The 14049-nt window shown below is 39.2% G+C and overlaps 3 protein-coding genes across 3 annotated transcripts in view; 2 read left to right on the forward strand and 1 right to left on the reverse strand.

Annotated features, from left to right (window-relative positions):
• LOC113468997 (5-(hydroxymethyl)furfural oxidase-like) overlaps nucleotides 1-2234 on the forward strand; it is a 9882-nt gene extending 7648 nt beyond the window's left edge. Inside the window, exons 5-7 of the mRNA XM_026826372.1 lie at nucleotides 467-724; nucleotides 1100-1277; nucleotides 1987-2234. Coding sequence (XP_026682173.1) covers nucleotides 467-724; nucleotides 1100-1277; nucleotides 1987-2156 — 606 coding nt within the window. The 3' untranslated portion in view covers nucleotides 2157-2234. The remainder of the gene's footprint in view (nucleotides 1-466; nucleotides 725-1099; nucleotides 1278-1986) is intronic.
• A 478-nt stretch (nucleotides 2235-2712) lies between these two features.
• On the forward strand, nucleotides 2713-3844 carry LOC113468993 (glucose dehydrogenase [FAD, quinone]-like). The gene is made up of 2 exons (XM_026826364.1): nucleotides 2713-2911; nucleotides 3425-3844. The coding sequence occupies exons 1-2, from the start codon at nucleotides 2762-2764 to the stop codon at nucleotides 3842-3844; spliced, it is 570 nt and encodes a 189-aa protein (XP_026682165.1). The 5' UTR covers nucleotides 2713-2761.
• An 8173-nt stretch (nucleotides 3845-12017) lies between these two features.
• Nucleotides 12018-13420, reverse strand: LOC103513070. Its single transcript, XM_008477881.3, has 3 exons — nucleotides 13174-13420; nucleotides 12329-12637; nucleotides 12018-12182 (listed from the first exon to the last, which is right to left on the reverse strand). The coding sequence occupies exons 1-3, from the start codon at nucleotides 13324-13326 to the stop codon at nucleotides 12018-12020; spliced, it is 627 nt and encodes a 208-aa protein (XP_008476103.1). The 5' UTR covers nucleotides 13327-13420.
• Between the last annotated feature and the right edge of the window lie 629 nt (nucleotides 13421-14049).

Raw genomic sequence — 14049 nt, forward strand, 5'->3', positions numbered from 1 at the left:
TATTATTATTTTTTGCTTTATTTAATGTGGCAGTGTTCTCCAAAAGGAGCTCTTCCCCCCAACCACATGTCTGTTTCCTACTACCTAACCACTGGTCTTCTTGCAACGAGTGTTCAAGTGTCCATGTAATGACTGCGAGCCCATTCAGCTTGGAGGGTAGCGCGCCTGTCTTGTAAGCGCCTGTCTAGGTCGCAGCTTCGAAACCCACCCGGGTCGAACTTTTTTTTAGAAGTTTGATAGGAAGAAATCGAAATTGAGAAAAGGAGAACAGAAATCTTCCTAAACAGAAGGTTCGTTCTGAGAATGGTTTGCTCCCTCCTATTCCGTCTCCTTTTCTCTTCGATTTCTTTCTATCAAACTTCTAAAAAAAAAGCCCTACACCTAAGCCTCAGATTGGACTTTTAGATTTAAATACACCCCGTTACAAAGCTTGTTCTCATTCCATTCTCTCCAACCCTGTCTCCAGTCGTCTCAGAACCACGCCCGGGGCGGCCTCCTCACCGTCTCGCACTACAACGACCTTCCCGATCTCGGCCACACCCTCCTAGCCGCCGGCCGGGAGCTAGGCTACCCCACCGACGTCGATATCGGCCACGGCCGTCTCCGCGAGGGCTTCTATCGCGCTCAAATGACGACGAGGAACGGCGCCCGGCTGAGCGCCGCTAAGGCGTTCGTCCGCCCTTTCCTGCACCGGTCCAACCTGAAGGTGCTCCTGAACGCACAGGTAGGATATTGCAGAGCCCACCTCTGTGGCGAGTGGTCAAGAGCACTGACTCTCAACCCGGAGGTGCTGGGTTCGAATTCCGGCCAGGGCGGAAATTTTCTAACCAAACTTTTCCTTTCTTGGATAGGTATGGATGTAAACGAATGTGCCTTGCAGTAATCCGAAAGCGGTACCGAGGTACAATCTTTTTCAAAGAAAAGATGTAACTTTACAAATCTACCAGTCTACCACTCAGGCAGGGAGCCACAAAGTGAGTCTAAACTCCGTTTAAGTTCAACTCTGCCTCGGTGGTGTAGTGGTCAAGGCGCTAAATAGGCATACTAAAGGATGGGCATGTTACGACGCAGACCACGAGTCTAATCTTTCCTTTTTCAGGTGATGCGAGTGCTATTTAACGAGCACAACGAAGCCATCGGGGTGCAGTACATGAAGAACAATCGAACCCACAACCTGTACGCTGTCAAGGAGGTTATCATATCCGCGGGCACCATCATGTCACCGGTCATTCTGATGAGCTCGGGGATTGGCAATCCGGACCATTTACAGGAGAAAGGTAACGGTGGAAAATCGTGAGCTCACGTGATAGTAGTGTGGCTGTACTGAACGAAATCACCTACTATATTATGGGAAAACTTTGAACTACATCTTTTTGGCTCCCCAAGAGTTCACGTGACGTGACGTGATGATAGTAGGTTTATACCTTTAGTTAGCTTCGAGCTCGACTATCTTGTAAAGGTTAGGTAGCGGGTTCATTTCCGCCTGCATTGAACAGTCGACTAACTGTGAGATTATTTCTCGGAACTGCTCATTGTCTCTTATCCTGTCCTTCTCTCTTCGACTTCAGGACGACAAAACCTCCGTTCCTCTATCAAACGATCAAACCTCTTTTTTTTGTCAGCTCCCATGGCGTAGTGGTCATTGCGCTCGCCTTGCACGCGGAAGACCCGGGTTCGATTCCCGGCGGGGTCAAGAAATTTGTATCATGCAAATGATTGATTCCGTGACTGGTCGCCACCACACGCCGCCACACGTGTGGAGCTTCCCGATATAGAGTTCAATATCAGAGGTTCCGGAACTCACTCACTCGATTGGGCTCCCGGCAACCTAGTTTTATTCTCAGTCTTCTTTTTCTTCTTCCTAGCCTTTTCCTATTTAAATAGGGTTGGCGTTTCTAGTCGGTCTCTTCCAGGCAGCCCTAATTTTTTCCCTGTATTTTTTTTTTTCTTCAAAATTCAAAGTTTTACATTGTTGCCACATTTCAGAGCTGGCCGTGGTGGATGCGACGTTGCAAGTGTACGGAACGCGCAAGCTCCGTGTCATCGACGCTTCGGTGTTGCCAGACGTACCGTCCGGTAACCTGATGGCCCCCACTATCATGGTGGGCGAGAAAGGGGCCGACCATGTCAAGACAACGTGGAGCTGCACACCCTAGAACAGCGATTCTTAATCGGGGGTCCGCGAATCCCTGGAGGTACGCGGAAAAAAAATGTGATTTGACCCCCCTAGACTACTCTCTATTACGTACTGAAATTTGATTGGCTGAAATTTTTGGAATTTTTAAAAATCAACCAATCAGATTGCTTAATCCAAGAGTTAAACTTAAACCGAGTTTAAACTCACTTTGTGGCCCCCGACTTCAGTAAGTTCTATTATTTTCGAGTTCAATTTCTCAATATGTGACGCGTTTCAGGGAAAGTGATGGGCGGTACGACGGTGCTCAACGGTCTAATGTATTGTCGTGGTGATTCCTCAGACTATGATGAGTACGAGAAGCTTGGTGCCACGGGGTGGGGGTACAAGAACGTCTTACCTTACTTCCTCAAATCAGAACATAATCTTCAATATAATGTGAGTAGGGTTACGTACTGAAATTTCTGATTGGCTGAAATTTTTGGAATTTTTAAAAATCAACCAATCAGAATGCTTAATCCGAGAGTTAAACTTAAACCGAGTTTAAACTCACTTTGTGGTCCCCGAAGTTCTATTATTTTCGAGTTCAATTTCTCAATAATTATGTGACGCGTTTCAGGGAAAGTGATGGGCGGTACGACGGTGCTCAACGGTCTGATGTATTGTCGTGGTGATTCCTCAGACTATGATGAGTACGAGAAGCTCGGTGCCACGGGGTGGGGGTACAAGAACGTCCTACCTTACTTCCTCAAATCAGAACACAATCTTCAATATAATGTGAGTAGGTATACGAAAAAATTCTTTCTCTTTCCCAACCTCTACTTTATATTATTATTTTTTTGCTTTATTTAATGTGGCAGTGTTCTCCAAAAGGAGGAGTTCTTCCCCCCAACCACATGTCTGTTTCCTACTACCTAACCACTGGTCTTCTTGCATTGAGTGTTCAAGTGTCCATGTAATGACTGTGAGCCCATTCAGCTTGGAGGGTAGCGCGCCTGTCTTGTAAGCGCTAGCGCTAGGTCGCAGCTTCGAAACCCCACCTGGGTCGAACTTTTTTTTAGAAGTTTGATAGAAAGAAATCGAAATTGAGAAAAGGAGAACAGAAATCTTCCTAAACAGAAGGTTCGTTCTGAGAACGGCTTGCTCTCTCCTATTCTGTTCTCTTTTTCTCTTCCACTTCTTTCTATCAAACTTCTAAAAAAAGAAGCCCTCTCGGAATGGGTTGTAAGATTTAAATACACCCCGTTACAAAGCTTGTTCTCATTCCATTCTCTCCAACCCTGTCTCCAGTCGTCTCAGAACCACGCCCGGGGCGGCCTCCTCACCGTCTCGCACTACAACGACCTTCCCGATCTCGGCCACACCCTCCTAGCCGCCGGCCGGGAGCTAGGCTACCCCACCGACGTCGATATCGGCCACGGCCGTCTCCGCGAGGGCTTCTATCGCGCTCAAATGACGACGAGGAACGGCGCCCGGCTGAGCGCCGCTAAGGCGTTCGTCCGCCCTTTCCTGCACCGGTCCAACCTGAAGGTGCTCCTGAACGCACAGGTAGGATATTGCAGAGAGCCCACCTCTGTGGCCGAGTGGTCAAGAGCACTGACTCTCAACCCGGAGGTGCTGGGTTCGAATTCCGGCCAGGGCGGAAATTTTCTAACCAAACTTTTCCTTTCTTGGATAGGTATGGATGTAAACGAATGTGCCTTGCAGTAATCCGAAAGCGGCACCGAGGTACAATCTTTTTCAAAGAAAAGATGTAACTTTACAAATCTACCACTCAGGCCGCCGGGGGCCACAAAGTGAGTTTAAACTCCGTTTAAGTTCAACTCTGCCTCGGTGGTGTAGTGGTCAAGACGCTCGCCTGGTAAACAGGAGGGCGTGGGTTCAATCCCAGCCGAGGTATGGAATTTTATCCTCAATATAATTTGAGAATTTGACCACAATAATAGTAGTAGCCTACTGCTGGAGTAAAGGGACTTATCAGTCCTATGCGAGCAGTAAAAATAAGCACTATTATTATCATATAGGTAGGTACCTACGTAGGTAGTGTTTACATAAAGCGGAACTTTGAGCAGGGATGTTTGGTATGTGGAGATCATACTATTCATATTATTCTTCTCGATCGAAATAAATGTGCCAGCCTACTTAGCTTAGTTGGTAGTGCGTCTGCCTTGTAAGCGCTAGGCCGCGGGTTCGATTCCCGCCCAGGGCGGATTTTATCCTGATGGGATAATGTTCGTTCTCGGAAACGGCTGGCTTTCTCCTATCCTGTCTTCCTTCTCTCTTCGAATTCGGGACGATAAGACCATAGCAGTTACAGTTCACTCTGTCAAACCCCTTAAAAAAAATGTACATGTACGAAAAAGTAACTATAAAGAAAAAATATGAAGAAATACTACTAAATTACTTGACAAAGGAAAAGAGAAAAAATACACCTACCACTGGATATTATACCTATTAATATTGCTACCTATTCTAAGAACAATATGTACAATATGGAATCTTGTAAAATGAGATCAATAATCGATAATGTGACTAGAATGACTAATATAAATAAATGTATGATATATGACTATGTTAATATTATTCAGCTGTTTTATTTCATTTCATGTTTCATTTTTATAGTTAAGATATTCGGTTATACTGTAGAAACATTTGTTTTATTAGTATTTTTTCGAGAATTTTTGAAATGTTTGGTAGTAATGATATAGGCCTATAATTACTGATGTTATTACGGTCGCCTTTCTTAAATAACAGTTTGATATTGGCTTTTTTTAGTTCCTCAGGAAAGATTTTATGTTCGAAGCATTCAATAATCGATAATGTGACTAGAATGACTAATATAAATAAATATATGATATATGACTATGTTAATATTATTCAGCTGTTTTATTTCATTTCATGTTTCATTTTTATAGTTAAGATATTCGGTTATACTGTAGAATGCTTTATCTAATAAAAATTCTTTCAAGTGGAGTTTCGGAACATTTTTTCAGTAGGGAAATTGGGATTTCATCGTGACCCACTGACTTTTTGTTTTTTAGATCTCTTATGATTTGAAATATTTGATATGGTGTTGTGGGTTTGAGAATAAATGTGTTGTTTACTTTTGTTACGTAGTTGTAGTTTGGTGTAGGTTTTTTGTTATTATCTGCACAAAGATTTATTAGGTCTCTATTTAGATTGTTTAAAAGTTCAATGTACTCTTGCTCACTTTTTATGTTATTGTCCTGAAAAAAATCGTTCAAATTGAGTTCTTTGTTTTGTGTGGATTTTTTGGTGTTGCCTTTTATTTCGTGTACTAGCTCCCATGTTGCTCCACTTTTATTTTCTGCATTTATTATCTTTTGAGAATTCTTTTTCTTTTTATGTTCTCTTATTTCTTTTTTTAGTTCATTGTTATATCTTTTAAATTCTTCTGTTGTTATTATTCCGTTTACTTTTTTTTGCCAGTTTTCTCTTTTGATTCTACATTTCTCTCTTATGTCCTTTGTTAACCATGTTGGTGTTTTGTTTGTATTTATTCTTTTAATCTCTTTTATAGGACAGATTTTGTTGAGTGTATTATATAAAGTGTTTTTAAAATTATTGTAATGTTCATTAACTTTAAAAACACTCAATATGTACTACTGGCATCGAGTCACAATTCTGCTGGGTGATATTGCTCTATTGTTGAGCAGATCGTAAATTAGAATACCCGAATCAACAATAAATGCGGACATTTACACTGAATTTTGAGTCATTTTCTGCTTCTATTTTAGTCCAGTCTACTTCCATCAAGGTGTTTTGTATTTTATCCAGTTTCTGTTCATTGATAAATCTGCTTGTGATTGTTATTGTTTCGTTTTGTAAAGGAATTTTGAAATACATGTGTTGAGCATTGTGGTCTGATAACGCTGATATGATATTTCTACTTTTGTAGTTATCAAAATTTACCAATATGTTGTCTATTAGCGTACCTATACCCGTGTTGTCTTTCCTTGTTATATCGTTTATTGTTGTTTTGAAGTTGTTTTCTTCTATTATCTCGTTGAATTTTTGAACGTTTTTGTCTTTTTCATTCAAGAAGTTAATGTTGAAATCTCCGCAGATAATAGTTTTATATTTTTTATTGCTATTCTGTGATATGTATTCTATTAGTTCAGTAAATTGTGATAAGAAATTGTCTATATTTGATTGAGGTTGTCTATATATACATATAATATTAAGTTTGTATTTCATTATTTTAGCTGAACAGCATTCGAAATCATACATTTTGCCTAATTTGTTTATGTTATCTATAGATTGGCTCTTTATATCTGTTTTTAAGTATATGCATGAACCTCCGTAACCATTTTCTCTTGTATAGCATGATGCTAGGTAATACCCTGTGATATTTACATTTTTTTCTTCGTCTTTTTTATACCAGTGTTCTGTTAGAGCTAGACATTGTGGTTCTTTTTCAAATTGGTCTTTATTTGATATGAATTCTATGATTTCTGGAATTTTATTTCTCGCGGATCTAATATTTTGATGTATAGTGTGGAATACTGTTTCAGTGGTTTTATTGGTGTTTTGAGTAGTTTTTTTGCTATTTACAGTTTGTTTCTGTTTGTCTGTTGTATGATTATGTTGTTTTGTACTTTCGTGATTTTCTTGATCAATAATAGCTTTATTATTAGTGATGTTGTTTGTATTTAGATGGTTTGTTTTATTATTTTCATATTCTATAGCATTTATGCATGTCTTTTTTATTGCTGTAGTTTTGTTTTTGTCATTTTTATTATTATTAACAGTTTTTTGCGTATTATTGGTGTCTGCTGACTTGTTCAAGTTATACTTTTCTAACGCGTACTCAAAACTGCACGCTTCCTCGATAGAATCCCATACTTTTAGTACAAATGTTCTTCCGTATTGAATTTCGTACAGAGTTTCAGTGTTCGTTTCTGTGGTCTCTATTTTATCCATTTTCTTCTATTTCTAGCATGATGCTAGGTAATACCCTGTGATATTTACATTTTTTTCTTCGTCTTTTTTATACCAGTGTTCTGTTAGAGCTAGACATTGTGGTTTTAGCCAGTCTACTCAAGGCCCATTCCCACTTATCGTTCGAAAAAAAATCATGTCGTGTGTAGTGGGAACACTCCTACAGGTGTCGTTCGGAAAAAAATCGGAGCTTAGAGGGTAGCGCATATGCCTGGTAAGTGCTAGGTCACGGGTTCGTATTTTATCCTAAATAGATAAGGCTAAATGAACAGTAAACGAACGGAGTCCTACAGAATTAGTTAGACCCAGAGGCAGACCATCCAACCGATGGGACAAAGATTTGAAAGGAGTAGTTGGCAAGAACTGGCAAAAATCCGCTCAAGACCGCGAATTCTGGAAGCGTAATCCACATAATTATACTTGGCATCATAATCCACAAATTTCTTGAGGAGGCCGCATCTCGCAAGAGATCGATATGGCTGTATTGTTATTGTTAGATAAGGCTACTTCTCGGAACGGCTATCTTTTAGGTTATTTCTATGCTACTTTATAGTGTGGAGCTTCCCGATATAGAGTTCAATATCAGAGGTTCCGGAACTCAGTCACTCGATTGGGCTTCCAGCAGCCTAGTTTCATTCTCAGTCTTCTTTTTCTTCTTCCTAGCCTTTCCCTATTTACTTAAATAGGATTGGCGTTTCTAGTCGGTCTCTTCCAGGCAGCCCTAATTTTTTCTCAGTATTATTATTATTATTATTTTTTCCCCAAAATTCAAAGTTTTACATTGTTGCCACATTTCAGAGCTGGCCGTGGTGGATGCGACGTTGCAAGTGTACGGAACGCGCAAGCTCCGCCATTATGTATTTCCCAATTGTTTGTGTACATGTTTTTTTCCATCTGTTTATATTGTATTTTATCATCAGTTTTAGTTTCGTTGCTGCCTTTTTTTGTTGTTACTTGTTCTCCATACAATTTAATTTTATTGAATTTTATATTATTAGTCATTCTAGGTTTTTTATCATAATGCTTTGTGTTTTTCATAAAAACTTTATACCTATCCTTAATTCTAAATGTATCACCTTTTTTAGGATTGTCTATTTTCTGTAAAAAAACTGGGTGTCGATGTATTTACATCTTGGACATGGACATACTTCATAATTTGTATTCTTTAGTTTTGGCCATTCCTTGTCCCATGTTGCATTTTGCGTAGTATTTCTGTACTCTGTTCCAACTTCATAATTTGTATTCTTTAGTTTTGGCCATTCCTTGTCCCATGTTGCATTTTGCGTAGTATTTCTGTACTCTGTTCCATTCCAGTCTTTTGTTTTTTGAGGCTCCCATCCTCTTTAGATTGCTTGTTTACTCCAATCCTGTTGTTGAATTTTTTGTTGCTTGTATCCGTGATTCTGCGTTCTCCAATCTTGCTGCAATATTTGTTCTTCCCTGGTGTATTGTCGCATTTGAGGGTATTTTTGGTGTTGTATTCTATATTGATGTTGTTGTTGTTGTTGCTGGTACTGCCGTTGGTGCTCCCCCTGCCATTTCAATTGTTCCTGCCGTTCTCGTTGTTGCAGCTGTCTTCTCCAGTGGTGTACTTGTTCTGATTGTTGTCCTCTCCAATATGTAGGCTGCCCCCGGTTTTTGGTTCCGTATTTGTCCCTGTTTCCCCGTTCTTGTGCCTGATCATTATGATTTTCTTTCCAGCTTTGTTGTGTTCGTCTTTGTGGTTCGTTGTGCCTACGCTCTTTATATTTATATTTTTGAGCATATACTCTTCTTGTATCTTCTTGGTTTTCTATTTTTGATGGTCGAATATCCTTAGTATTGTCTTGTGTTTCTCCTCTCATTTGACATTCTTGTTTAGTGGCTGTTTTATTTTCATCGTTATTTTGGTTTGTATTTGAATTATTTGTTTTAGATTTTTCTCCGGTTGATGTATTCTCATGATTTTGTGGTTTATTTTTGGTTGAGTTATTTTCATCATTAATAATTTCGTTCACTATTTTTTTACTCAGATATTCTTTCCCTTTTCTTCCCAAGTGAATGCCATCTATTGCCATGTGCCATTGTTTGATAAATTTGTGAGGGTCTATAGTACTGATGTTATTGTACTTCTTACTGTGATATTTTATAAGGGTATTCAACTTCAGTATATTATTGTTTGTGTTGTAGAAGTCTTGTGGTGGAATCAATACAAGAATTATTTTACATTTACATACTGCTATAGCATCTATACTCTGTTGAATAGATTTCCATTCCGTTCTAAAAACATCATTTGTGCCGGCCGTCAATACTATTGTATCGTGTTGTTTTACGGATTTTGGTAGAAGTTCTTCTACAATTTTTTCATATGTATAACCGGGCCTGTAGTTTTCTTCAATTACCCATTCATTTGTGTTCAAATTTGTTTGTATTTTTTCTTTTAGATACCTTATGTGGCTGTCCCCGATTAGATGTAGAGTTTGTTTTTTGCTGTTTGCAGACTCCTTCTTGGAGTTTTTGTTCATGTTAGCTGTCTCATTCAGTGATTTGTTGATTGTGTTATTTATTGATTCCATTTCTAATTCTTGAGCGTAACTTATTTGGTAGTTAGCTTTTTTCATTTCTTTTGTGTAGGAAATAATTTGTTCTAGGTCGATTGTTGTGGATAGTATGTTATCTTCTTTGTCAGTATCATCATTCTGTTGATTTTTTTGATGGTTGATATTTAATTCATCTATTGTTCTTCGAAGTCCCTCTATAGATATTTTCAGTCCTTCGTTTTCTTCTTCTAATCTTTTAGAGTATTTTTCCCAGGTTTCTATTTTATTGGCAGTTTGTTTCTTCTCTTTTAGGATATCGTCAATTATGGATTGTTTGTTTAATATTGCCTCATTTTGTTGTTCATTAGTACTTTCGAGCTCAGTAATTTTTTGTTTTAGTTCCTTGATTTTATTGTTTAGGTCAGCTGTAATATCTTTATATTCGTTTATTTGGTCCTCGTTTTCTTGTATGAGATTTTTGATTCTTTCGTCATCATTTTTCATTTTCATTTGCATACTAGTACATTGTTCCTCTAGCTCTTTGAAATTTTCAATTAGGATTGCATTATTATTTTCATTATTTTTCTTTTCATTGTCTTCTTCCTCTGCCCTTTTCTCTAGAAGGTTGAATAGTTGTTCGTTAATTAATTGTAATTCATCGATATTATTTTTCTCGGCTATCGCTTGTATTTTAGTTTTAATATCAATGATTGTAATATCATAGTTTTCCAAGTCGATATGTGTTTCCGTATCTTTCTTCTGTTTTCTAGTTTTTATTTGGTAGTCTGCTTTAGGTTTCATTGCATTTTTAAACTTTACAGTTTTTATCCTGCCGCACTGACTTCTCGATCTGCGGTTAATAGGCATTTTATTTATTAATTTTTTTTTGTCCCTTTCTTTTTTTCAGGTAGGTAATTATATTTTTACTATCCGGTGTGAATTTTATTTCAGTTTCCGAATCATTGTCATAATTGTGTATTCATTTGATATTATATCAAAATTGTCATAAGTAAAATATTGTCAATTATTCTTTTTTGTAAGACCAGTCCTCGTCTTATTCTCGGACTATTATATTTTTCTGAACGCACCCCTGTTATTTGTTGAGTGATTTTATCAATAATGGTTCAGTGGGAGAGAAAATTCCCTGCTTATCCCATAAAATAATGATTTTTTCCCTTGAATCGTGGGGACTTTTTCTAATATTGATAAAAATATCTTTTGTCACGGGATTTTTTCAACTCACAGTGGGATCAAACACGTAGAAGTATACGTTATGGTGAATGGCGACGTAGGGAGGTGTGTAGGAGTTTAGGGGTGTAGGAGTTTAGGTGTGTAGGAGTTTAGGGGTGTAGGCGTGTAGGGGTGTAGGAGTTTAGGTGTGTAGGAGTTTAGGCATGCGTTATGGTGTAGAAGTATACGTTATGGTGGAATTTTTCGGGTGGAAGTAGTACTTTTCTAGTTGAAATCAATTGAACTCACCCTAATGCGGGATTTTTTTCTTTTGATGTGGTATTTATTGTTTGTTTACATCGAGTTTTTTAAATATTTCAACGGGATTTCCCACTTGTCTGTCAATAATTTTGCCATAAATTTCGCCTGATTACTTACAAACTGTTTGATTTTCTTGGTGTCCTCGACTTTCCTTTTGATTGTTGTGTTCTATTTTCAATTTGTGCAAATTTATATCATTGAAAACTTCTTAATCACTTTGATATTTAAAAAAGTTCACTGGAAAATCAAAACACATGCAACTTTCAAAAAAAAACTGGCCATACATATTTGCCATAATTTTGGCCATACATACATACATACATACATACATACATACATACATACATACATACATTATGTACATATGTTCATGATTTACATTTAGCAAAAGGCATTAAGGGCAGCTTTCGAGCCATTCTGTAGGATGAAAGATTTTTTTTTGTACAAAACAACACAGTAAAAGATAGACTTTTGGTTACGTACCTACTTAGTTAGGAAAAAAAAGCTTTGATAGAGGGAATAGTAACAACGCAACGCTTATCGTCCCGAAATCGAAGAGAGGAAGACAGGATAGGAGAAAGCCAGCCGTTCCGAGAACGAACATTATCTGTTTAGGATAAATTTCACTTGGGGGGGTCGAATACAAACTTGGCACTTTCAAGGCAGGCGCGCTAATTTCCAAAAGTGGCTCGATCCTAGTCAACATTGATTTCTTTTGAAAAAGAAGAGTTGTAATCGATTGTGTGAAATAAAAGTCAGTCAAACCTGGCTAAACCAATGAGATTCCGCTTTGGACGTAAACACACCGAAATCTCACAATCTCATTGGTTCAGCCATGTTTGACTGACTTTCATTTTACATAATCCAATACAACTAAGGGGCAGGAGGAAGATGAAGAAAAAATAAAGGGCTCACTTGAGTTGAAAGTAGACTTGATCAAGCCCTTCCCAGCCGCTGTTGTTCTGAGTCTCGTAAAGTTGAACTTTCAATGCTGCCACTTTCTCCTCAAGTTCCCGTTTCTTCTCTTGGGATTCCTTGACTTGCTGTCGTACAGTGTTCACCCTGCCTGACAACTCCTGGGATATGGGCTCACTTGAGTTGAAAGTAGACTTGATCAAGCCCTTCCCAGCCGCTGTTGTTTTGAGTCTCGTAAAGTTGAACTTTCAATGCGGCCACTTTCTCCTCAAGTTCCCGTTTCTTCTCTTGGGATTCCTTGACTTGCTGTCGTACAGTGTTCACCCTGCCTGACAACTCCTGGGCCGGGACTTTTCTTTCCCACGCTGGAATTTTTCACTGGCTGGTTTAGACTTTTCAGTCTCCCGGAACGACCGATACTTTCGCCGGGTTGGTTGGGACTTTTCACTCCCACGGAGGGGTCTGGACTTTTCTGTCCCAGGAGATCAAGGAGGATCATTTTCTCCTGGATATATTTCCTGGTGTGGTACTCAACTAGAAGGAGAGTACGGGAGGGGGAGGACAGATAGGCCTGGGCTACCTTCTCCTCAGGCTGGATGATGTCCGCGAGTGAAATCTGAGGGGGGGGGGGAAAGATAAGATAAGATATTTATTTAGCACCAAACTTTTTTCTTTTTATTCGCCTTTTCCCGTGTACAGACGGGGTGTGCGTTTTTCGTCAGCCTCTCAATCAGTCCTAGCTAAGGCTGATTGCTTTGGGCTGACATTTGGTTTTGACTACAAATTTTACGAGTTGATGTCCTTCGCACTCAACCTTTGCTATTTCTTTAGCAAGGGAAATTCAGGCTGCTGTACTTGCTGTTTCAAGTCCCTCAGCCAGACAACTGAGACAACCTATAACATAGAACAATAACGCAAAGTACAATAGAGCAGTTGCGCTTACTTGGGTGAGGTTTCTAAGTCAAAGAGCAGAAAAAATGAGGAACTAGGGAATTTCCCTTTTTCTTCTACGACTTCTAGATCCCGAGATAAATCGTCTCTATTCAATTTTCCTACCTATGCAAGCTTCTCTTCACTGTGCAAGTCCCAATTCAATTTTCCTACCTGTGCAAGCTTCTCTCCACTGTCCAAGTCCCAATGTAAGTTCCCTACCTGTGCAAGCTTCTCTCCACTGTGCAAGTCCCAATGCCAGATCCATCGCGCGCCAATCACCGTCAAAGTCGACTCGCCAATGAGTATATCCTTCATTTCAATCACATCTCCTGTCATGGTCAACTCGGAGGTCTGGTTGTACTCGCGCTGCATGTGGTCAAACCGGAACAGATCATAGCGCTCACTCTCGCCTGCGAAGCTACGCGCGACCGCCAACAGAAACTGGTCATTGCTTAGGAAGAATTTATACCTGACAATGCATACAATAGATAATAATAATAGTGCCAATTGATACAAGAGAAGGAATTGATACACCTTAGCTAAATCCACTAGCTCTCCCATCCTTTCTTGTATCAACTTCGGATCGGCCCATCCAGAGGCTTAGTTCTCGTATCATTACCCTTTCTCTCTTGTATCAATTCCTTCTCTTGTATCAATTGGCGCCCTACGTGGGGCTCGAGTGCTTATTTATACTGCTTCCATAGGACTGAAAAGTCCCTTTATTCCAGCAGTTGGCTACTTCTATTATTGTGGTCAAATTCTCAAATTATATTGAGGATAAAATTCCATACCTCGGCTGGGATTGAACTCACGCCGTCCTGTTTACCAGGCTACCAGGCGAGCGTCTTGAACACTACACCACCGAGGCAGGTTATAAAAAAATATACCAGTTGCACTAACTAAAGAGCAGAAAAATGGGAAGTACTGTGTCTCTTCTCGCCCATCTGATGAGAGACATACTACGGGCTGGGCATGCTATGACACATAGCACATGCGTCTAATGTAGCATCATTGCTACAAAGTAAAAACGGCGCGGCGGTGGAATACTATCTTTTTTTTTATAATAATAATAATAATAAAAAGAAGTTCGAGACC

This window comes from Diaphorina citri, unplaced genomic scaffold, assembly GCF_000475195.1.
Source record: "Diaphorina citri unplaced genomic scaffold, Diaci psyllid genome assembly version 1.1 scaffold920, whole genome shotgun sequence".
NCBI lineage: Eukaryota > Metazoa > Arthropoda > Insecta > Hemiptera > Psyllidae > Diaphorina > Diaphorina citri.

What these genes read in the sequence shown, in the direction of transcription:
- LOC113468993 (XM_026826364.1), top strand. Translation starts at nt 2,762, where the DNA reads ATGGGCGGTACGACGGTGCTCAACGGTCTGATGTATTGTCGTGGTGAT. An exon ending in AACACAATCTTCAATATAAT is followed by an intron (nt 2,912 to 3,424) that starts GTGAGTAGGTAT and finishes CCCTGTCTCCAG; the next exon opens with TCGTCTCAGAACCACGCCCG.
- LOC103513070 (XM_008477881.3), bottom strand. Translation starts at nt 13,326, where the DNA reads ATGCAGCGCGAGTACAACCAGACCTCCGAGTTGACCATGACAGGAGAT. An exon ending in GTGGAGAGAAGCTTGCACAG is followed by an intron (nt 12,638 to 13,173) that starts GTAGGGAACTTA and finishes CCCCCCCCTCAG; the next exon opens with ATTTCACTCGCGGACATCAT. An exon ending in AGGGTGAACACTGTACGACA is followed by an intron (nt 12,183 to 12,328) that starts GCAAGTCAAGGA and finishes CCCATATCCCAG; the next exon opens with GAGTTGTCAGGCAGGGTGAA.